This window comes from Anastrepha obliqua, chromosome 4 (assembly GCF_027943255.1).
Source record: "Anastrepha obliqua isolate idAnaObli1 chromosome 4, idAnaObli1_1.0, whole genome shotgun sequence".
NCBI classification, from domain to species: domain Eukaryota; kingdom Metazoa; phylum Arthropoda; class Insecta; order Diptera; family Tephritidae; genus Anastrepha; species Anastrepha obliqua.
In genome coordinates, this window is record NC_072895.1 from 36376123 (window position 1) to 36400249 (window position 24127).

The window sequence follows — 24127 nt, forward strand, 5'->3', positions numbered from 1 at the left end:
ACATTTTCTTTAACATCAAAAATGCCTGAACGGAATCGACGAAAGCAAAATTGCCAGTAGTTAGCTGTTACAGTATCGGCACTACAAACACCATCCACAATTTCAGCGGCCTGGCTTGCATTTTCGCGTTTATCAAAGAAAAGCTGTAAAATGTACCGAATTTTCTCTTTGTTGGCTTGCATTGTTAACATCCTGTAACTCACAACTGAATAGAACAAACAAATAACAGCAAATTTTTTTAGTGTGAAATGTCACCTTATAACGAGCATAGACTTGAAATTGTTTGATCGATACTTTACGAGAAATCGATCACTACAGCCATCCACCGAGAAAATAATGGATTTCTTCTTCTGCAAACTAATATAATTAAAATTAGAAAATTTTAAATTTTCACTGTGCTAAAGCATTATGTAGTCTCTAAAGTCATAAATTTTAGAGTATCTGTGCATTACTTGGTTATACAAACAAGCCTAACACTAAAATATACACCTGTGTAGTTTAATATTTGGTCTTCCGGCATATACTCTATTAATCTTCTGTACAAAATGTAAACCTTTGCGAATTAAATGCAACTGTTTTGACTCTCGCATATTTAAGTCAAAAATACTACATATGTATTTTGTAGTCTTACGAGTAAAACTTAGGGTCAGGAAATATTATATAATATTTTAGCCTCCATAAGTTTAATTTTAAGACTTAAAAACATAAAAATCAACGAAAATGTAGCAAAGCTGGAGACGAAAGCGAAGTATTTGCACACAAAACTAAATTAAAAAGAACATATTATTACGAGGGTTGCAATTTATATTTCTGGCCTTGGGCACTTCTAGTGTTGTCAGGCGCCATCTGAGGTTTGACATATTTTATCATACGCGCACTCAGAACACTTTGATGTGGAAGCCATATTAGTGTTATTTACAGCGGCTATGAAAACTCATCTCGGCCAAAAATTATAATTAAATTGTGAACATTTCGTGCGTTTTTTTTTTTAATTTTCGCCGGGGATTAACAAGACAAGAATATATCGATGAACTAAAATCACCGTAAAAACCAGTATTTACAATTAATTTTCTGTTTCGTGGTCGTCCAAAATCAGTAGTTGAGCCAGAAAATATCGATGCTCTGCGCGAAATGATTCAGCGAGATCGTCATGTCACATACCATAAGATAGAAGCATCACTGGGCATTCGTATGACTAGCATCAAATAGGGTGTCTTAAAAAGGCTGCTATAAGTTGGATCTCGCACAATTTAAAAATCGCCCTGGTAAAGCTCGACAAAGTGCTTCGAGAATTGATTACCATGAAGAATACTTTGTAAAACAAAAAAACAGTTTTTAATCACCAACGTTTCACCACCATTGTTAGGCCAGAATATAAATAGCAAAAAGCGAAAATTACTCAATAAATTTAGATGAAAGTTTAGAGAACTAATCTGGTTTCTCTAGCACGAGTCGTAGTTATTATTAATTTAAACTATAGTAGGTCATATAAATTGGACTTGGGTATATTTTAAGTTTCAAGGCTTTTCTCATGCTCATGATTTTGTTGCGAAAGTCTATTTGGAAAATCCATTCTAAAAAGTTCTGTTCTAAGCAAAAATTTAAGATAAAAAGTAAAGCAAATAAAAAAAAGAATTATTCACAGTAATTGGCGGCCGCCGTAGCCGAATGGTTGGAGCGTGACTATCATTCGCAATTCAGAGAGAACGTAGGTTCGAATCCCAGTGAAACCCCAAAATTAAGAAAAAGTTTTTTCTAATAGCGGTAGCCCCTCGGCAGACAATGGCAAACCTCCGAGTGTATTTCTGCCATGAAAAAGCTCCTCATAAAAATATTTGCCGTTTGGAGTCGACTTGAAACTGTAGGTCCCTCCATTTGGGGAACAACATCAAGACGCACGCCAAAAATAGGAGGAGGTCCTCGGCCAAACACCCAAAAAGGGTGTACGCGCCAATTAAATATACATATATATATATATACTATATTCGCAATAAGTAATCATCCTTCAGGATACTGAAACTTATTTTTTTCAATAGCCCAGCAGTAAATTTCGATTCAACACTCGCACATCCATTTTAAGGAATAGTTGAATGAGGATAGTTGAGATGGATGGATCTCATTTTATTGGGGCCTTCTAAATTTAGTGGCGCTCTCCGTTTTGTTTTACTCCAGTTTTCGAGCTAACGGTATTTGAAAAAGGGACTTGGGCCACTGACAGCTCATTTAGAAACAACCTTACACACCTTACAAGTGCATTTTTCTGCATACTTACATACAAACTTTTTTCGGGTTCTGACGATCTTTCAACAAATGAGAGAAATATACTCTCCATAGCAGAAAGATTTTGTAAAAGTTTACGGGGTACGCAACTATGTCTAAAATGTCTACACTGATGTGCATGCAGATTATTTCACAGATATTTGTATTTGTATGTATTTGACATACATATTTGCTTACCTCATTATATCCGAACCAGAAAAGTGTGCAAACGTTGACAGATACGTGGTCAAACGATGATGGCTCAGCCATTGCGCCACTTGGGACGGGGTGGACTCTGGCAAAATGTTGATAATCTACCAAAGGTGGAGTAGAAGCAAGTTGAGGTAAATGTTTAATTATTATTTAATATTTAATACATAATCATCCATGTCCGGGGTGGCGGATTGTTGTGGAGATACCATGTTAGCATCCATTAGTTTCAACGTTGGTGAATTTGTTGAAGTGACACTGTTTATTGCTATGGGGCTGGAGTTGGTGACAGGTGATCCACCGGTGTACGGCAATATGCCATCGTACTTTGGAATGTGCACTGGCGAATTAGGCCAAATCTTCATGCTTAAATTAAGACAAATAGAATAAAAAAATTTAATATGTACCTACATACATTTTATGTGTAAATAATATTCGTTAATAAAAGTGGCAATTTTACAGAAGACTATTGATGTTGTATATATGTATGTATGTATGTATGCATGTACATGTGTAGCAAAAAAAGGAAATAAATATAATATGTACTTAATTAGTGTATATGTATATGCTCTTAAATGTCTGACTAAGCTTCTTTCCAACTTATGGTGCGCGCCTTAATTTTGTCCAACTACTGGAAGGGCCTACAGATTTCTGCCGTCTACGAATGCTTTTCGAATGCTTTATTGCCTGCCAAAAAAAAATTTGGATGGAAGTGGATTCACATCCGCAGTAGACATCGAACTTGGGATCAAACGAATAGTAGTCATGCACAAGGCCTGTCGGCTATGGTAAATACTTCTGTTATTTCAAGGCTGCCCAAAAGTAATTACCCTATGGAAGATTTATAATTTTTGCAAAAGGTACGTCAATATATTTAGGTAAGGAACTATTTGCATTTGGTGATCTTTGGAGGTGTGCCGCGGTGTCGGCGGCTATTTGGCCAATATTTTGTTCCATACATAGTTGAGCCATACCAATATTATCATAATAAAGAGAAATGGCAATAATTTCCTAAAAAAATTGTATTTTATTCAAAATCAACACCGGCCCTTAAAACTTAACCACGGTTTATTTCACACTTGTGAACTACACAGCTGCAGAATACAAACAGACGCGCAATGGAGGCATAAAAGTCAAAATAAAGATTTTAAAAATTTTCCTTATAATTGTTATTTACTAGCAAATGATCTGCCGTTAAGGCAAATTATATGTATGCATACATCAGCGGCCGCGGAGCCGAATGGGCTCGTGACTACCATTCGGAATTCAGAGAGAACGTAGGTTCGAATCTCGGTGAAAGACCAAAATGAAGAAAAACATTTTTGTAATAGCGATTGCCCCTCGGCAGGCAATGGCAAACCTCCGAGTGTATTTCCACCATGAAAAACCTCCTCATAAAAAATATCTGCCGTTCGGAGTCGGCTTGAAACTGTAGGTCCCTCTATTTGTGGAACGACATCTAGACGCACGCCAACTTTATATAATTCGGCCTTAACAACCGCGCTGTTAACTCTGCCTTTTCTAAACTGGATAAAGAAGCAAAGCGAATGGGTCTGGTGGTGAACGCATACAAAACCAAGTATCTCCTGTTATCAAACAAATAGTCGGCGCACCACGTCACTGTTATGATTTTGAGGTTCTAACAGACTTCGTTTATTTAGGAACCAGTATTAACACCTGTAACAATGTCAGCCTTGAAATCCAACTGAGAATCTCTCTTTCTAATAAGTGCTACTTTGGACTAAGTAGGCAAATGAGTAGTAAAGTCCTCAAACTAACAATTGCCCTCATCATGCCCGTCCTATCGTATGGCGCAGAAGTTTAGACGATGACAATATCCGCTAAGGCGTCCCTTGGAATGTTTGAGAGAAAGATTCTACGGAAGATTTTTGGACTTTTGCACGTTGGCGACGGCGAATATCGCAATAGATGGAAGAGAGGGCTGTATAAGCTTTACGAGACATAGACATAGCGCAGCAAATAAAGATCCAGCGGATTCGTTGGCTTGGTTATATCACCCGAATGGATACAAACGCTCCGGCTTTGAAAGTATTCGATGCGGTACCATCTGGTGGTAGCAGAGGAGGAGGAAAGAAAAGATCAGGTGGAGAAGGATTTAGATTCACTTAGTGTGGCGCCAACTGGTGCCGGTTAGCACGAACTGGCGCACTTTGTTAAGCTCGGCCAAAATCGTGTTCCTCGTGCCAATCAAGAAGAAGAGAAAATAAACATAATAGAAAACGATAACAAATAAACATAATAGAAATTAGAGAGCATATTTTTTCTCTGCTGGTCAATACTTATAATGCTCACACTCAGCGACGTTTCGCGTCAGCTGACACGATCAAACATATGACAGCGTCATATAAATGAAAACTCACCATCGTGTACGTGTGACGGTTACGCTAGACGTGCACGTGTGTAATGGGAGTAATTTATATTTTTGCCGGGAAACCGTGTTAACTGGGTGCTCTCTCACCACACAGTGTTGCCAAACACCACATTTTAATTTGTATATTTAATACATTTGCATTTGGTGCCTAAAATCCTTGAAATACTTTTTTTCGTATTAGAGAATGATTTTCGAGATCAAAATCATTAAACAAACTCATCTTGACAACAGCATTTTGAGCAGTAACTGCTCAGAAATGAATCTCAGTAATATGCCATCAATGATGCTCTAATTCGCTGCTTAGCCGCTCATTGTGTGGCCTTGGCCTTAGAGTAATGCCATCTCGAAACGACAGATGGTTAATTATGTGAAGATTTTCCATAGCAGAAATGCGCTCGGAGGTTGACCATTGCTTTCCGTGGAGTGACAGCTATTAGAAGAAACTGTTTTTGTTTAAACTTAGGCCCGGAACATATTTCAGCGGATAGCGGGTAAAGAGTTGACGGGTGGTGATCCACTTCAGTCGGAAAATTCGGACGGTTAAGCACAATACCGACGGGCCGGTTTCGAGCTAACATTTTAAATAATAATAATAATAAAATAAATAAAAATTTTGTAGTGAAATATTTTCGTTTGCTATATTGGGGAAGCACCTCGTAGAGGCTCATTGTTACAAAAAAACAACTTATTTCTAAATTATTGATAATTTGCAGGGTTTCCTGTGCAAATGGAATATTAATTGCTTGCTGTTGCTTGTAAAAAAATAAACTGCCGTCAAATAATCAAAAAAGCAACCCTGAGTCTTCAATCCGTCGGAGAAAATATAAATTAATCTATTATAATTATTTTACCATCGTAAAAATAACCGACGGCAAGAAATCCGTCCACGACGCTATTCTGAGCAATTTCATGCATCAACCCGTTACCCGCTGTCCGCTGCAACTCTGTTCAAGGGGTTATTTTTAATGTGCGGGTAGAATACTGCTGCCAAGTATACCAACTTCCATATAAACTTCTGAAATCTTCTCTCTACTGGCAACCTCTTATTTTTAAGCTGATCACTTTGTATGTATGCATGTATTCAATGACAGAATGTTACATATTCAATGTTATCTGAGTCGAAAAATTGGATCAATATTGTATTACTTGCAAAAAACAGTAAAATTTGGCACTCTGACTTATCTTACGAAATGTATATAATCAGAGGTTGTATATCACAACCAATTTAAAAAATCTGTGTACATATCAGGGCAGTCAAATTAGGCGTTGATAGGGACCGCACAAAGAAAAAGGAAAAAACAAAAGAAGAACATACAGAATTATTTCTTCAAAGACTTCCAAAATAGCTACAACGATAATTTTTCACAAAATCTTGAAGAAAAATGTTTATTATGTGTTGGGGAGGAGACCGCATAAAAAAGTCTCACCGAAGAAGCGCGGCAAAAACGTCGAAACTTAAAAAATATTATTTGTTTTTTTAGGCGCATTTAAAAATTCTACTTCTATAATACAAAAAAGGGATTTTACTAATATATATTTCAAACAAAATAAAAAATTAAAATAAAAAACAAAAAAATTTGAACAGCTCATTTTAAATACAACTAAAAAAACAACATAAACATATCCTACAAAAATCCACTCCGAAAAGAAAAATGCCGAAATGTAGATCAACACTCATTGCCCGTAGTCCAGAACGCGAATATGTATTTGTGCTAGAACTGTTTCGAAAGTGACTTTCGCCTATTGAAGAAATTATAGTTGATTTATTTTTTGTTGTCTTATAATCTTATACATATGTACACGTGTGTTGTTCATGACCCATCCCTCCACATATTTTCAACCTCCGGTACGAAGCAATCTGATTTCTATCAAATGGTACATTTCCTTGCTGGCGCCGTTTTGACCCTAAAGTTCGATACGCTTTACACATTCATAGGTTGTTTTACAATATAAGCAATTCATTTTCAAAATAAGTTCGAATGTATGAGTATGTACATATGTACCTGTATACATTTATACGTACATATGCATATGAAACACAGCCTGCCTGGTCCAATTACATTTCATTTTGACACTGAAAGTTTCTTGCACGCAAAAGGATTTACATATAAAAAAATTTGGGAAATACCATACTATTATTTTCAATATTATTTAAAGTGGTGTTTATAACGGGTAGAACCCACTGTTGTAGGAATCGAATTTCACCGACAAATGGTATTCCGGTAGGTTTTGTAATTCACTTCTGGCAGTTGCATTGTTATAGGACTTGCCCGATTTTCAGTTAATGCATTCGAATATACGACGGTTTGGATTTTGAAAAGGTAACAACATTGCTCCATTTTTTAAAAAGTGCTGTCGACAAGCCGTTTCGTTCAATATTGAGTTCTACAGGGGTGTGATTGTTTACTCTTTGTGGACTGAAAGTGAGGTGAGAAAGCGCCTGGGGGAGCTCTGGAACCCGTAAAGCTCTTCTTTTGGGGAATGAATAATCCAAAAATAGCTCTGGACAAGATCGCTCGAGATAAAAACCATCAGCGAGGCATTCAAATTTAAGAAAAATAGGTGTCAGTTTTAGAAATGTTTCCTTAAATATTATTTATTTATATTTCTTTGTGGACCACCCGACATGTACATATGTATATATGTACATACGTATATGTACGCACGCCTAATGTGCATGCAAAAGCACGGGTGTGGAAATTATACAAACATACATACATATATCCATATACAAAAATCTAGTTGTAACATGCATTTAAGGCGTTGGACGTATACAAACCACAAAATGGGCCAATCGTGCAACCTATTCTGCAAAAATATTTAAAACAACGACGAAGTCTGTTTAGCAAACTATCAAACACGGCGCAACAACTTTGATTTTGTGCTTAACAATTCAACCGATTCAGTGAGATTGTGCGAAGCTGTGCAAAAATCCTTTGGTGTAGAGTACATGATCGTCGTATGGTGTTGAATCTGTTAATTTTTTTTTGTCACACGGGCTACTTGATAAATTATTTATGTTTGTATGTATAAATAGATTCAGTATTATCGCCGCAAAATATAATATATTGCTGTTTAATTTGAGCTTCAAAATTAATTTTCGTTAATAAAGAAGAAGTTCGTAGCAACACACAAAGACCGAAATGTTGACGCGATTAAATTGAAGTCTTTCCCTCTTGATAAGTATGTATATTTGATGTCGCGCTTGCGCTTAAGACCCACTAACACTTCCAATCACATTCGAACGCGAATACGTACTAAAGTCGATGTCGCCTCTCCTACACATCACAGTAGCAGTTGTTACAAAAAAAAAAGTTCGCGAAACCAAGTTTTGCACAAACGATTCTATTAATGTGGTGGTGATGTGGGCTTTACTTAACCGCGGCACTGCTAATAAACTGGGTAATAACTGACGCTAGTATTGGTGTAGTGGGCAACGTTGACCTTTGTGTTGGTGCATTGATGTGAAAAAGTTTTCTGCACTCTTCGTTAGAGTCGAAGTGGAGTTCGCTATCATCTCGGCCCAATTTTATCAGTCTTTTTGCAAAATATTACACACAAATGCACATTAGGAGGAATTCTTAAAATACATATGCACGTATGTATATGTACGTATTTACTTAAACCGATGTGCCATTTTTCATGCTATACCCAGCAAATGTTTTCGCAAATATACATACATATGGACATGTGATATGTAATAGAAATACTAGAAATGCCCTGAAAAGGTTATACGTTTTATTTTACAAGGATATTTATGCACCGAATTTTACAATCACATATCCTATGGTTGGGTGGGAGAAATTATTAGGATTCAAATATGCATATTTCGACAGCATTTTCTCGGAAGGCTTAGTCTTGATTTTAATTTGGGCGGAAAATCGTTTAGAAAAAGGATGAAAAATTGCATCAAACTTAACGAAAATTGTTCTTTGCCTAGTACATATGTATGTATGTATGTATATTTAAATACCTTCAGCTTTAATTTGAATAAAAAATTGTGTGTTGCATAAAAAAGAAAGAAAAAAACAATACCGTAAGCGCAAATTGAATCACTGCAATGTTTGAAACAAACTATTTTTAAATCTCAAGCAGAAAAAAAATTTGAATAAATTAATGTTCCGTAATACTTGGGTACAAAATATTAAATATTATTATGGCGGCTGCCGTAGCCGAATGGTTGGTATGTGACTACCGTTCGCAAGCTTCTCATAAAAACCATCTGCCATTCAGATTCGGCTTAAAATTGTAGACCATTAGTGGAACAACATCAAAATGCATTCCACAAGCTGGAATCACGCGTTTTTAATTTTTGAATAGTTAATTAGAATAGTTGGTTATGAAGTAGATATTACAAAACGAATCATAATGTAAATGACTTTTTCAGTGGCATGCCCATATACTATATTAACGAAGGGCAATTATAAAAAAAAAAGAAAAAAAGAGACAATTTTTTAAGTGGACTAAGAAGTATAAAATAATTTATTTTATGCTTATTAAGATTCTGAAACACAGAGAGGTTGTTTTGTTAAGAAGAAATTAAAGAAATTAAATTAAGAAACTTCAGAACCAGTAGATTTCAGTTATGTAGGTAGGTGAAATAGTTGAAGTAGCACTAAAGCGATGTTTTGATAACATTATGAGGTCTCCAACGGGCAGATAGCTACAGCCAATCAGAGCTGAAGATGTAAAAAAGATTGATGGGAGTTAGGTTAAAGCACTGCCCCAGGCTGTTTAAGAATGGAGCACTCAGTGACTTTAATCGTCTAGCTGCCAAACGCGGACATTTACAAAGAAAGTGCCCAACAGTATTCTTCTCTGAAAGGTGCCTACATCTAAGTTCGTCTAAAGCTAAAGTTCAGTTGGTTACACTTAATTTACATAATTTAACTCAACTTGACTTAATATTTATGCGAACAGTCAAACATATTTAGTAGAAAATATAAAAACAAAACATTTAAAATTACGAATTCTTTAAGTTAAGTTAAACTAAGAAAAGTTAAGCTAAGTCTCGCCTAACTGAGTTTTTACATGCAGCGAAGTTTTGCTGGGTATGACAAATATAACGTACACCTATATGGCTATGTATGTGTTTCACGAGCCTCGGCTGCAATCGAAAAACCGGTTGTCATTGCTCTTGTTTGTATGAGTACGCTAGCGTTGATAAGTATGTGTCGGTTTGAGCAAGTACATATGTATGCATGTGTGTGCCTTAGCATTAACATCCATATCTTCAGGTGAGAATGAATTTGACTGATAAAAGTTGGTCGTATTTCCAGTTTATTCGTAAAAGTGGCGTAAAATCTTTTCTCTTTTCTTTTTGCTGAAAATGAATGTATGCATACACAAGTACGCTAAATTGTTTGCTAATTGTTGTTTGATTGCCGCTAGGTACGTATTAGACTTTTAAAAAAGTTCGACAATGCCCAAAGAGAAGCAAGGTATAATAAATATTATATTTAAATAAAAAAATGCGATTATGTCTTTAATAAATTTTAGGTCTCTTCTGGTATAAACATATTTTGCCAGTAAAATAGTGAGTTATACCAGTTTTATGAGGTATAACCCTACCCGCTAGCGGCGAATCTTGCTTGATAACTTTGTTGTTGATTTCACATGTAAATTTTTCGTCAAGTGAGCTGAGCAGAGAGATAGCGAGCTGAGAAGTGGCCTCTTCTTAACAGTTACTCAAATTTGATACAAATGGTGAACCCAAGAAAAAAATTCGAGGCAACTAAAATTTTGAAAAACGGCTAGTGCTACGCCAACTTTTGCATAAATGCATATATGTATCTCGATAATGACTTAATAAAACTCTTCCGAACTGGGTACACATATTGCTGCCCGCTCATTTAGATCAGATGAAAACCTTGCACTTTTTTTGTGTGTTACGACGAAATTTGCGCCCGTCCCTCTGATGATTTAAGCTATAACTCTCATTGTCTATGAGTTTGTTTGATCCCATTCTAAGTTAGATTTTACTATGCACAAGTATGTATAAAGTTCGATCCGGACCGATTTTAGAATTGCCTTATCTTTCCTTTTATTCTTAAAAGTGAACCTAAATTTTTAAAACAATGGGGTAATTTCACTCGATTAACTTGTTATCTTTTGGTATAGACATACATACATATAAATATTCTGTCGAAAGTATCGGGTGGATCCTCGTGTGATATCAAAATAAATTTTTTTCTAAATTAGTTTTCCCACGGCAACCTTCGACAGAATTTTTTCATTATTAATTGCTCATGTCGAGTGGAAAGAAATCAAAACACGCTCAACAAATCGAAATCGTTTCATGATAAAGTTGTCATTAGACTACCGAAGGCTTCACTGTCCTGAATACCCTGGGAGCAAAGAACACTGTTTTGTTGGGTTGGGTACCAGGACATGAAGGTTATGATGGCAACAAACAGGCCGATTGCCTAGCAGCTAAATTAGGAATTTACCATAGACTGGAAAACCGTGGAACACACAACAACTCTGGGTGGAGATTCCAGGACAAAGGCAGGCAAAACAGTTTATGCTTCCCTCTAGAAGAGCATCAAATAGGTTCTTAATCTACGACATGTAACATGGTAGTATTTGCTATTATTTCAGGAAGCTAGAGTTAGCAGAAACAAGTGTCTGCCATTTTTACGAACTGGGTGGCGAAACTCCAGAGTGCATTCCCTGCGAATGTACAGCTCTTGCGAGACGAAAGCCTTGTGTGTTTTATGCTTGTACTTCTTGGTTATTAACTAATGTACATACATATGCACATACATGCATGCATGCATGGACGGAAGCAAGGAAAGTTTAAAGAAAGCTGTGATTGGCACAACAATACAATTCCTATTGGAATGGTCTTCATCTGACAGCGATGATGAAATGGAACAAATTATTCTGGAAAAAATAAATCATATGATTTTAGCTGGTTATTTTGCAGTTTATTTGCTTATTTTTTTATTTGAAATTTATTACGAGTTAACTCAAGTGAGAAAAAAAAATAATTTTTATGATTTTTTCCGCCAGTAATTTAATTAGCAGTTCGTAAAACTTGCAAATTGTTACTGGTTTTGCGTTCATGTAAACTTTTGGTTATTTTTTCTCTTTCCGAGAAATTTAATTACTGGTAAGTTATGGAATAATTTTTACATGAATAAACCTACTGACATGTGCGACCACTACTCAATCTATGTATGTGCCATAGTACATAGACATTTTTTCCCATATCCTAGGCGTGTAAATCTGGAACGTATACTGGCTGTATAATTTTCATTATTACTTTTATAATAAATTTGAGCTTCTGAGATACTCAGTGACAAGCAAAATCAACATTACTAGACAAAAACATGTGATGACGGACTGCTTAAATCCCCTTGGTAGGGAACAGAAGTGTAGAAGTTTGACTGTATTAAAAAAAAAAATAAAACAAAACCACCAAAAAAGAAAGAAGATAAAATAAAGGGGAAAAATATAAATAAGAAAATAAATAAATGAAACAAAAATAAAAGCAACAAAAGAGACATACTTAGTCCATAAGAAGAAATTCAGAAAAGTATTTAATTTACATTTCGTTTTTTATGACAGCTGCCAAGAGTTGATAAAACTTGTTGCATGCAACAAGGCGCAACATACAAAAAAAAAAATATTTGCTAAAGTATTTGAGTCATTACCAATAAAAAGCATGCAATAAAAATACTATAAAGAGACTCAAATAATGGACGGTGTTCGCGAATTGGAATTGTAAATTTTATTCGAATCAAATTTCGAGCATTTACATTATAGTCCAGTCATTTGGTAAAAAAAAGAGAGTTACTTGGAAAGTTTTCCGGGAGTTTTCAAACTAGGTAATTTTTATAGATTTTGTCATGCTCTTTTCGAATTTCAACTTTGCCACCTCATATCTGCGACGCTAGCGCCGCCATATTGAAAAAAATGGCGCCTAAAAACAGTTTTTTTACAATATCTCCATTCCGACGCATTTTATGAGAAAAACATATGTATACAAAATTAAACTAGAGATAATTTCCTACATTTTATGTTATTACGATTTTTTCGTAAAATCAATCCTTTCTGGCGTATGAGCGCCACAAAGTACATTTTAATATGCGTTTTCGAAAAAAACTCATTTCCGCACCACCTGGAGGTAGAGTAAGCGGCGCGTTTTTTTATCGTGGTCGCCCCTGTAGGCCTAATCCACAAATGTTTTTAATGCAATGGTACCCTACTGCAGACGGCATTTATTTTAATCGTGGAATTATTTGATCTGGAGCGATAGCAGTTATAGGTGTTACACAATGGATACCGCCCATGGCATGGAAAGTGTTGTTACCATCTAATGTCTGCGTATTGAAATCAGCGTTGTCAAAAACAAATTGAGAAAATGCGTTAATTTCGTGCATTTACAAAAGAAAAAAGAAAAATAAAAGAAAAAAAAAACCAAAAAAATCCTTGCTAAATCTCTTAATCAACTTTAGTCCAATAATAATAAAGAGAGCTCAGCTAGCTCTTCCACCTGTTTTTTGTCGTTGTAATTTTTTATATAAAAAATATCAATATCAAAAAGTGTACGCGTTTTTTGTGGACTTTAAAGCCGCTTTTGATATTGTCCCAAGACAACTATTGCTATACAAGCTTCATGAAATAGGAATCTCCACCAAAATGGCAAACTTTATTGAAAGTTATTACAGAAATTAATGTTCGATAGTAAAAGTAGGAGATGAAATGAGTGAAAAATTCAAAATATCGTCAGGAGTAAAGCAAGGGTGCCTGCTTTCACCTTTGCTCTTTGCTCTTTACTCGAATGACCTGCACGACTGCTTGGAGGGGGGACTCTTTATAGATGAGTTAAATATCCGTTTGCTATTATATGCTGACGATATCGTCATATTGGCAGATGAGGTTAGTGCTCTTCAAAAAATGATAAGCAACTTAGAAAAATACTGCGATAAGTGGAATATGCAAGTAAACTTATCTAAGTCAGCTATAATGATTTTTCGGAGAGGCGGTAGAATAGCAGAAAAAGAAAAGTGGTTTTTTCACGGCGAAGTTATACCAATAACGAAAGAATATAATTACTTGGGTGTAAAGCTAACATCAAAACTCAGTTTCAAGCAACATATAGAAAATAGAAATGTTCTAGCGAAAAACAGCATAAATGCAACTTGGTGCACATTTCTTAGTAAAAATAAAATTAAGTTGTCGGCAAAATGGAAACTGTTTTTAGCGGTGACTAGAGCAATCCAGAGTTATGCTGCTCAGGTATGGGGAAACTCATTGTTTGAAGAAGTAGACAAAATTCAACTTTATTTTTTAAAAAGGGTTCTTCATCTCCCGAGTAATACGCCATCTTATTGCATTCTCTTGGAGACAAATGTTCCAAGTTTTCATTTGTATACACTGCAGCTTCACTTAAAATATATATTCAAAACGTTATTTGAATATGATGATAATAGATTGCCGCATATACTATCAAAAAAGATTTTAGAAAAACAGATATTTTGGGTTGAAGAAATTAGTAATCTGGCACAAAAGTTAAATATAACATGTAACTGGGGCACTTCAAATAAAAGAGAGTGGAATAGAAATATAATTTCAGTACTAGAAAATCTTCATGATTCGAATATTCGAACTTTATGGGAAAGGGCACACCAAAGCACCCGATTATATAAGGAAGACCATAACAACGCCAGAAGCTATTTAAACGATAATACTAGAATCTATAAAAGTATGTGGATTATGAAAGCCAGATGTGATTTAATATACTTGGGAAGCCAAATGGATTTAAATTGCACTTTATGTAACTTAAATGAATTAGAAGACATCACATATTTCTTAGGAAAATGCCCGATACTTAAAAGAATTCGTCAAAGATTTTTTGGAAAATATAGTTTAAACCGAGATGAAATCATAGACATTTTAAATGGTGTTGGCCCTTCTGGATATAATAACTTATTTAAGTTCATCACTGGTGCTATAGAATATAGAAAATTAATTTTAAGCGAATTCAATACATAGTACCATAGTAACATATGTAAAATGTAAGATTTTGTTTTTTCTTTTTTCTTCCGACAAACGACCTAGTGTCACTGTCGTAAGTTCTAATGTTAATGATTAAAAATGAAATGTAATGTTTATTTTAAGAAAGTCGAACAATAAATAATAATAATAATAAATAATAATAATATAAAAAATATCATAGAAGTACACTTTTTCAATTGGGTCTCAATTGCGAAAATAGAAATGCGCCAAAATAAAAGAAATGGAAAGAGTGAGTTGTCGTGTGGCAGAATGAAAAATTTTCAAATGGGTGGAAAGTTTTTATTATATTTATATTGTGATTTGGAAAAAAAAAAAAAAAAAACATAAAAAAATTCCTAAAGAGCGTAAGTGCATTGTCGCGGGTGCAAACAGGCAAATAAAGAATTGTTTCTGTTGTTGCAGAATGGCCCCGTGCGCAGAAGTGGCTCTGGAACCAATTGTTTGTCCCGCGCAATATAATTTGTACCTATGTGTGCAGCAATCACTTCGAGGAAGTTGAAGGAAAATTTTTATCCGCATTCCATATATGGAAAAAATAAATAGGAGTTGCTGCATCGACGATTGTCAATCTTGTCGACTGTCGACTGGCATCTTCAACAAGTAGGCTTTAGCAGCAGTATTTAGATATAGAAAAAGGGGCAATTATAGTTTTGCTAAGATGAGTATTAACAAAATTAACACCTATACAGAAGAGGAGAAAGTCTTGGCTCTGAATTTAAATTATATTTCGACTAGAGCGGATAGTTTTATGCGTGATGGCCTTAAATTTGCACTGCCCCATAAAAAATCTTTATTGCGATGGCGACCAATTGGGTAAGTTAGACCAGGCATTGATGCAAAGGTAGTAGAAAATTTAAAAAAGATAGTTAACGAAATACATATGTACATAAAGCATTTTTCAATAGGTGCGCTTCAACTTTTTTCCGATAGGGAGAGCGAACGACGCAATATTTTTTATTTTTCGCTTGTCATTTGTAAACTTCATTAGTATACATTTCATCATGGAACGCTACACACTTGAGCAACGACTGCAAATCGTGCAAATTTTTTATGAAAATAATCGTGCAAATTTTTTATGAAAATTTATAAATTTTCCAAAAAATCATCTTCAGTGATGAATTTCACTTTTGGCTCAATGGCTTTGTCAACAAGCAAAATATGCGTTACTGGGCAGAAAGCAATCCACACGTGATTCATGAGGCACCGTTGCATCCCGAAAAAATCACTGTTTGGTGCGGTTTACATGCCGGCGGCGTAATTGGCCGATATTTTTTCGTTGACGAGAACGATCGCCACGTTACTGTGAATTGAAATCGATACCGCGACATGATAAACGATTATTTTTTGCCGCAATTGAATGGTATGGACTTAGACGACATGTGGTTTCAACAGGACGGGGCCACAAGCCCCACAGCACACGCTACAATTGATTTGTTGAAGAGTAAGTTCAATGAGCGCATTATTTCCAGAAATGGACCGGTCAAATGGCCGCCACGCTCCTTTGATTTGACGCCTCTAGACTATTTTCTTTGGGGTTATGTGAAGTCATTGGTCTACAGTAACAAGCCGGCGACCACTTGTGAGCTCAGAGCCAATATTGAACGCGAAATTACTGGAATTTCGGCCGATTTATGCAAAAGAGTGGTCGAAAATTGGGTTCAACGATTGGACTTCGTAAAACGTGCACGCGGTGGTCATGCAAAAGAAATCGAATTTCATACTTGAATGTATATGTTCAAACTCGATAATAAAAAAAAATTAGTTAAAAAAGTCAAACCGTTTGTGTTTTATTCAAAAAAAAAAGTTGAAGCGCTCTTACTGAAAAACGCTTTACATATACATATGAAAGGGAACGAATTTGTGAAATAATTTTCGACGAAATTTATATTAAAAGTGATCGTCTTTTTAAAAAAGTTAGGATGTTATAGATAGTTTCTTAGACAGCGGTGATGATATCGGGAAAATGTATGCTGCGGACAAATGTCGTTTTTTATGACAAAAACCATTGCAGGAAATTGGAAGTATGTTCTGTCGTATTATGTAAGGGCATTTTAATTAGTAATATAGAATCCGTAGAAAAAATGGGTTTAACTGTTAAAGCGTTAATTTGTGACCAAGGCCCAATTAATCTTCGATTATTTAAATTGATGAATGTTACTTAAGCAAATCCATATATTATTTTTAATGCGAAAAACATTTTTTGTATGTGCGACTGTTTTCATTTAATGAAATCAGTTAGTAAGTTAGGGGACGTCCATAAATTACGTGAGATATTTAAGGGGGGAGGGGGTCGAGTCAAATCTCATCTAATCTTACGTTGGAGAGAGGGGGCGGTCTCGGCAAATATCACGCAATTTTTTTTCTGATTGAAACAAAAAAAATTATACTATTTTGGTCCATTATCCAGACTGTACATGCTCTTAAAAGATTTAATCTTAAGCGTAATCGTAGTATAATTAAGATCATTCACTAATTCGTTCGAAAGATAATAATTTCATTCATACTTCGACGTTATACATTACTGCTGTCAAACCACCATATTTGTTTTATACCAAATAGCTCAATTTAATCTGAATTTACGATACAGTGTAGCCCGTCGTTCGTTTTCGCGCCACTATCAGCCGAACGTGCGACTCGATGAACAAGAGCGTACGAGCTGAGTGGCAGCGACACACGGACAGGTTCCAACCTTCTTTGTTTAGAGAGAGCCAATATTTACTCCAGGTACATTGCAGTTGATTCATATCAAATTTTTATGCGTGCCTATTTTTTTTTTTTCAGTTTTTTAACGAGCGCGAATGTCAACAAATTTTTATTAAGAGTTACAAAGGGAAATTGTTTTTAATTTTTTTTAGGTTGTGAAATGCGATGATCAGAACTGCTGCAGCCCACGCCGAAGTGATCTGCATATGATTCTTCACGACCGTTTTCTGCCACCTCCATACCCCATGACTTAGGTTGATTGACGTTTGATAATTCCGGACTTTAAAGAACATGACGGAAAGTAATTTGCTCCATTTCTAATACGCCTACCGATTCAATCGCTGAATGCCTTTATCAGCACGCCTTATGATCTCTATTGCCTAAGTATACGTGATGATTTAGAGAAAATATGCTGCAGTACATGCGGTATTTACTTCGCATCTATCACAAGAGCTGCAGAGCACAGGCGAGCAGCTCACATTGCACCAGCTAAGCAAGCGCGTATGTACCGTAAAGTGCGACCCTCACGGATTGTCGAAAGACGAGCTAATGAGTTACTGTGCGCGTCAACGGCTTAGAGTGGATAGATCAGAACGAAGTTGAAGGAGCAGATAATTTTACTGAAAATCATAGTCTTAACTAGTCGTAAATAAAAGCACGAAGCAATTTTTTTTCTTTTTACAATTACAATCTAACGCGTTTACATAAGAAACTCACATTTTGAAAAATCTCACGTGAGATTGGGGGATGGGGAGGGGGTTGAATAAAATCTCACGACATCTCATCAGGGGGGGAGGGAGGTACAGAAAATTGAAAAAAACACCTCACGTAATTTATGGACGCCCCCTTATTAAGCATGATTTGAAGACTAAAGATGGTATTGCTGGCATCAAAGGTATTCGAAAACTTTTCTATCGATAAGGATAACATAAACTTCAAAATATGTCCGAAACTTAATTCCTTTGAAAAAATGAGTGTTTCCCAGGCGACACAGGTACTCAGCAATTCAGTGGCTGCTGCAATCGACATGATTTTTAGGCAAGGGTTATCAGGATAAGATAATTATGTATTTATTGAATTGTGCTAAACCCACTCAGACTTTCGTAAAACGTATGAATGGTTTATTCGATGATTTAGACTGTAAGGATCTGAACAGTAATAACTCTTTCAAGTGTCCAACATGGCGAGGGTCTGAGGAAAGTTGAACAGGCTTAAGAAACATTTTGAATTCATAGCATCAGTTCCACTCTCAAATAATAAAAAATGCATCTTGTTTTCGTGGTTTTATAGCAACAATAAAAGCAATATTAGAGCTTAGTAGAGATCTTTTTTAAAATCACTAAGATTTAATGTTTATATTACTTGGAAAGTTGAACCCAGGTGCACTGGAATACATTTTTTATAAAATCCGGGCAAATCAAGGCATGAACACACCCAACAGCATATGAGGTCCAATTCAGTGTTGATCGTTTGAGAGCAATGAAGATTCTATGTACTATATGTCACAAGTTCGAAAATAAAGGATCTAACTGTGAAAATGACGACGATATTAACTTGAATGGGAATATCAGAAGTCTTTTCATTTTATTATTATTTTTGAGAGGTTAAAGCGTTTTCGAGATGGCTTTCTAGCTTAGTGTTATGGCTGGTGGATGATGTGCAATAAGCGTTGTAGGTACTGAAAGTTATAATAAATACATAAATATGTATAAAATCTACAATAAATAAAATATTTTGCAGCGCCAGTCTCGTTATTTAACGTTCATAGTTGTTATTTAGTATTACTAATAGTAGAATATTACGTTGCGGGAAATATTACGATTTTGCGGTAATTATAAACAACTAAAAGTACTTAAAATTAAAATAACCGTTAATTATATAAAAACTTACTATTCCGGGCTAAAGCAACCAGATGACGTTGATGTTATTAACTCTAACGGAATGTCGTTCATGATGGTGCATTCGTAGCTCGGCTGGAACTTTTCTTGCTCTGCTTGAGGTCTTCTTTGTATTTTCTCGCGATCCTGCTTATGTTTACGATCAGCACCTTTTAATTTGAAAACCTAAAAAAAATTTATTCCATAGAAATTATTTAAATTGAACATTCACTTGAACCTTTAGGCTATACTTAATTATGAATATTTATGCATGTAAATATGTATGAATGTATGATTTTTACGCTTTACGCGAGCTATGTATATTTTTATCATCATGCAAATTGTAGTTAAAAGCATTCACTTAGGTTTATGTATGTAACTCATGGGCTGAAAAGTACCGGGACTAACAAAGACAACACGTTTTTTTTTGTTCAAATTAAGCTTTATTCGTCAACGTAATTTCCATCAAGAACAACGTAGCCATTCCAGCGCCGCTCTAATATTTCAATACCTCTTTTGTAGAACGATTTATCTTTTGCCGCAAAATAGGCCTCAGTTTCAGCGATAACCTCTTCATTCGAGCGAAATTTCTTACCGATCAGCATCTCTTTTAGGTCTGCGAACAACCAGTAGTCGCTAGCAGCCAAATCTGGCGCATACGGTGGATGTGGGAACTATTCGAAGTTCAATTCATGTAAAGGGTTTTCCAATAACAGGTGTTACAGGTGAATGGATTGCGCTATCGAGAGATGACTAACGATTTTTTATGGCCGGAATTGGATGGTATTGATCTCGACAAAGTTTATTTTCAACAAGACCGCGCTAGGTGCCACACAAGTAACGAAACCATTGATCTTTTACGGGGAAAGTTTCCGGATCGTGTTATCTCACGAAGCGGTGATCACAATTGGCCACCGAGATCTTCTGATTTAACACCTTGTAACGTTTTTCTTTGCGGCCACGTGAGAGAAAAGGTCTACGCCAACAGCCCAGGGTCGATTCAAGATCTCAAAGATGGAATGGATCGTGAGGCTATCGAGAACATAGGGCAGCCACTTTGCAATTTGGTTATGGAAAATTTCATGAAAAGCATATTGTCCTGTAAGTGTAGTCGTTGTGGTCATTTGCCTGATGTTATTTTCCACTATTAACGGCATGCCTTCCTCTTTATAATGAAATAAACATCCGATCATTTATATTAAAAAATAGCATTTTTCTTTCAATATTAAAATAACACCTCTTATTAAAAACCCTTTAGTTTTGCCATGGTTTTGATTGACTTGTGACACGGTGCGTTGTCTGATCATCAATATGTTCTTGTTTTTGGTCAACTGTGAGCAAACGCGCTACCCACTTTGAACAGAGCTTTCTCATAGTCAAATGCTCATGCAATATAAAGCCAACTCCTTCTTTTGATATTTTTACGATGTCAGCTAACTCACGAAACTTCACTTTTCGATCATTCAAAGCGATTTTGTAGCGATTTTTGATGTTTTCTGGTGTTGTCGCTTCATTTGGACGTCCACTGAGTTGTGCATCATCGATGTCTCTTCGACCACGTTTGAAGTCATCAAACCATCGTTTTGTTGTTGATTCTGATGGAGCGGAGTCCACAAAACACTTTTCAAGTCATTGCTTCGCTTGAACGGTATTTTTCCCCATCAAGATGCAGTGCAAAATTAAAAGCGAAATTCTTTTTGATCTATTGTTTTGAAAATAAAAAAAAAACGAAAAAACGAGTACCATCTATGTGTTAGGCCTGAGCGTTTTCAGCCCATGTACAATATATTATAGAGTGCACGTTAGAAGTTGCTAAACAAAATTCGTTAAGCTTTTATATTTTTTTCCTTCACGGTGTTGCGCATTTTCTCCAAACAAATAAGGAAAAAACATTTTTTTATATGGGTTCTTTAGCAAACTTGCGCTTTATTTTTATTATTATTATAATTGGCGCGCACACTTCTGTTAGGTGTTTGGCCGAGCTCCTCCTCCTATTTGTGGTGTGCGTCTTGATGTTATTCCACAAATGGAGGGACCTACAGCTTCAAGCCGACTCCGAACGGCAGATATTTCATGGCAGAAATACACTCGGAGGTTTGCCATTGCCTGTCGAGGGGCGACCGCTATTAGAAAAATGTTTTTATCAATTTTGCTTTCACCGAGATTCGAACCAACGACCTCTCTGTGAATTCCGAATGGTAATCACGCACCAACCCATTCGGCTACGGCGGGCGCCCTTGCGCTTTATTAGGCATACTAAAACGTAGGTAGGATGGTTGTCATAAAGACACAGACCTTTCGCAGGTCCATTCTGATACCACTGGAGCTTATCCTTACTCTACGTGTTCCTTTTCAAACCATCCGGTAGCTTTAATAAACGAGCAGAGCTTCGTTAGTTTTAGATGGGCTATGCCCGCTACATTGGTTAGAAATGCTGTATCAAGAGTGCGCAGCCTCCTCATAGCTAAGCTTTCACACTCACATAAAATCTGTCTGACTGTTTCCTCTTCTTCTGTATTAAGACAGCTTCTACAGAAATCGAAGTACGGGAGTCCTAACCTTCTAGCTTGGCTGCCTATTAAACAATGACCAATGAAAACACCTATCATTTTTCTTATAGATTCTCTGTTGAATCTTAGCAAGATCTTCGATCGACCGCTGTTCCAGTTCGGCCATGTCTGTCTGTTTAGTTCGCATGTTGTGAGGTTTTTCCAGATTGTATTGATGGTTTCCCTGTCTATAAGTAGTTTACAAGTGGCTATAGGCATGGGTATCAGCGCCTTATCCGGTTCGAGATCGAGCGTTGTACCGGTTCGTGCGAGTTCGTCCGCCTTGTAGTTTCCTGCTATATTCCTGTGGCCTGGCACCCAGATAAGGTGCACCTTGTAGCACTTAGATACGTCATTTAGTAGTTTAAAACATTCTAGAACTGTTTTTGACGAGTGCGTTTTTGATTCCAACGCTTTTATTGCCGCTTGACTGTCCGAGTAAATGAAGACTTCATTTGTGGATAATACTCTCGTTTTTATTTCTGTAAGTCCCTCTTTTATGGCAGTGACTTCCGCCTGAAATACACCGCAGTGGTCAGGTAGGCGAAATGATTGGCATACTCCGAGTTTATCGGAGTAAACCCCTCCACCTACTTTGTTGTCCAGTTTTGAGCCATCTGTGTAGATGTTTAAATCATTTTTCTTAACAATAAGCCCGTTACCCCGTTATCGAGTATTATTACATTTAAGTGTTATAATTATTTTATTCAATTTTATGCAAAAACAAGGAAGGTGAAATAATAACAGAAAGAGAAAAAATTTTGAATAGATGGCAAGAATACTTTAGTGATCTTCTGAATATAGAACATGCAACAGACTACGGTCCACACTGTATAGATGAGACATACTTTACAGCAGAAAACTTCATAGAAGCACCGGGTCGTAACGAAGTGGTAGAAAGTCTGAAAAAGTTAAAAAATAATAAAAGCAGCGGAAGTGACCAAATAAATGCAGAACTTCTAAAATACGGCGGTGAAGTACTCAATAACATGATAACAGAACTGATACGCAAAATTTGGGAAACCGAACATCTACCGGAAGAATGGAACAATAGCCTTATAGTACCATTACATAAAAAAGGCGACAAAACAAATTGTAATAATTATCGAGGCATATCTCTCCTCAACACTGGTTATAAAGTCTTTACAAATATACTCAATAAAAGGTTGAGCGTATATGCTGAGGAAATTTTGGATGACTACCAGTGCGGTTTTCGCCAGGGTAGATCCACAACAGACCAATGTTTCACACTAATGCAAATTCTTGAGAAACACAGAGAGTTCGAACTAAATCTGCACTGTCTGTTCATTGATTTTAAGCAAGCTTTCGACAGCATCAATAGAAACTGTCTGAACGACATAATGCTTAAACAAGGTATACCGGTAAAAATTATAAAACTAATTCAGATGACACTATCAAACACTAATGCCAAGGTTATGATAAATGGAGATGTTACCAACGAATTCAGCATTTCATCAGGTGTAAAACAAGGCGATTCACTATCAGCGACAATTTTTAATTTATTACTACATGAGGTAGTATGCAAACTGAAATGTGGCAATTCGATTTTTAATTGCAGCTCGCAAGTGTTAGCTTATGCCGATGACATTGTCGTGATTGCACAGAATGAACATGAGCTTAAGAAAATTTATATGCGATTGAAAAACACAGCTTTAGAAGTGGGTCTACGGGTAAACATATATAAAACGAAATATATGCACTTCGCAAAGAAACCGAGTGAAGATGCACACATTGAAATAGATGGTGAATACATACAGAAGGTCGACAAATTTAAATACTTAGGTTTTTTCATCAGCAGTAATTCTGACACTTCCGTGGCAATAAATGACCGAGTAAGTGCGGCAAATAAAGCATTCTTTGCTCACATAAAATTATTCAAGTCCCGACTGCTATCAAGAGATCAAAAGATGGCAATGTATAAAGCGCTTATAAGACCCATACTAACATACAGCAGTGAGGTATGGGTACTTAAAACAAAAGACATGGACCAAATACTAAGGTTTGAAAGAAAGATACTGCGAACAATATATGGTCCTTCCCGGCGAGATGACGGAACGTATCGGATAAGATACAATCATGAGCTAGACACA

General features: G+C 36.0%; 1 protein-coding gene across 3 annotated transcripts in view; it reads right to left on the reverse strand.

The window, feature by feature from the left end:
- The window catches only part of LOC129246138 (transcription factor CP2), a 65761-nt gene that overhangs the window by 1814 nt on the left and 39820 nt on the right, over positions 1 to 24127 (reverse strand). For 2 of the 3 annotated variants that reach the window (XM_054884700.1, XM_054884701.1), the window contains 3 exons: positions 19481 to 19653; positions 2637 to 2835; positions 2458 to 2573 (listed from right to left, as the gene is read on the reverse strand). In XM_054884700.1, the coding sequence (XP_054740675.1) occupies positions 2458 to 2573; positions 2637 to 2835; positions 19481 to 19653 (488 nt within the window). Of the gene's footprint in view, positions 1 to 2457; positions 2574 to 2636; positions 2836 to 7640; positions 8100 to 19480; positions 19654 to 24127 lie in introns of those variants that run through there. The other variant, XM_054884702.1, reaches the window with a different exon arrangement.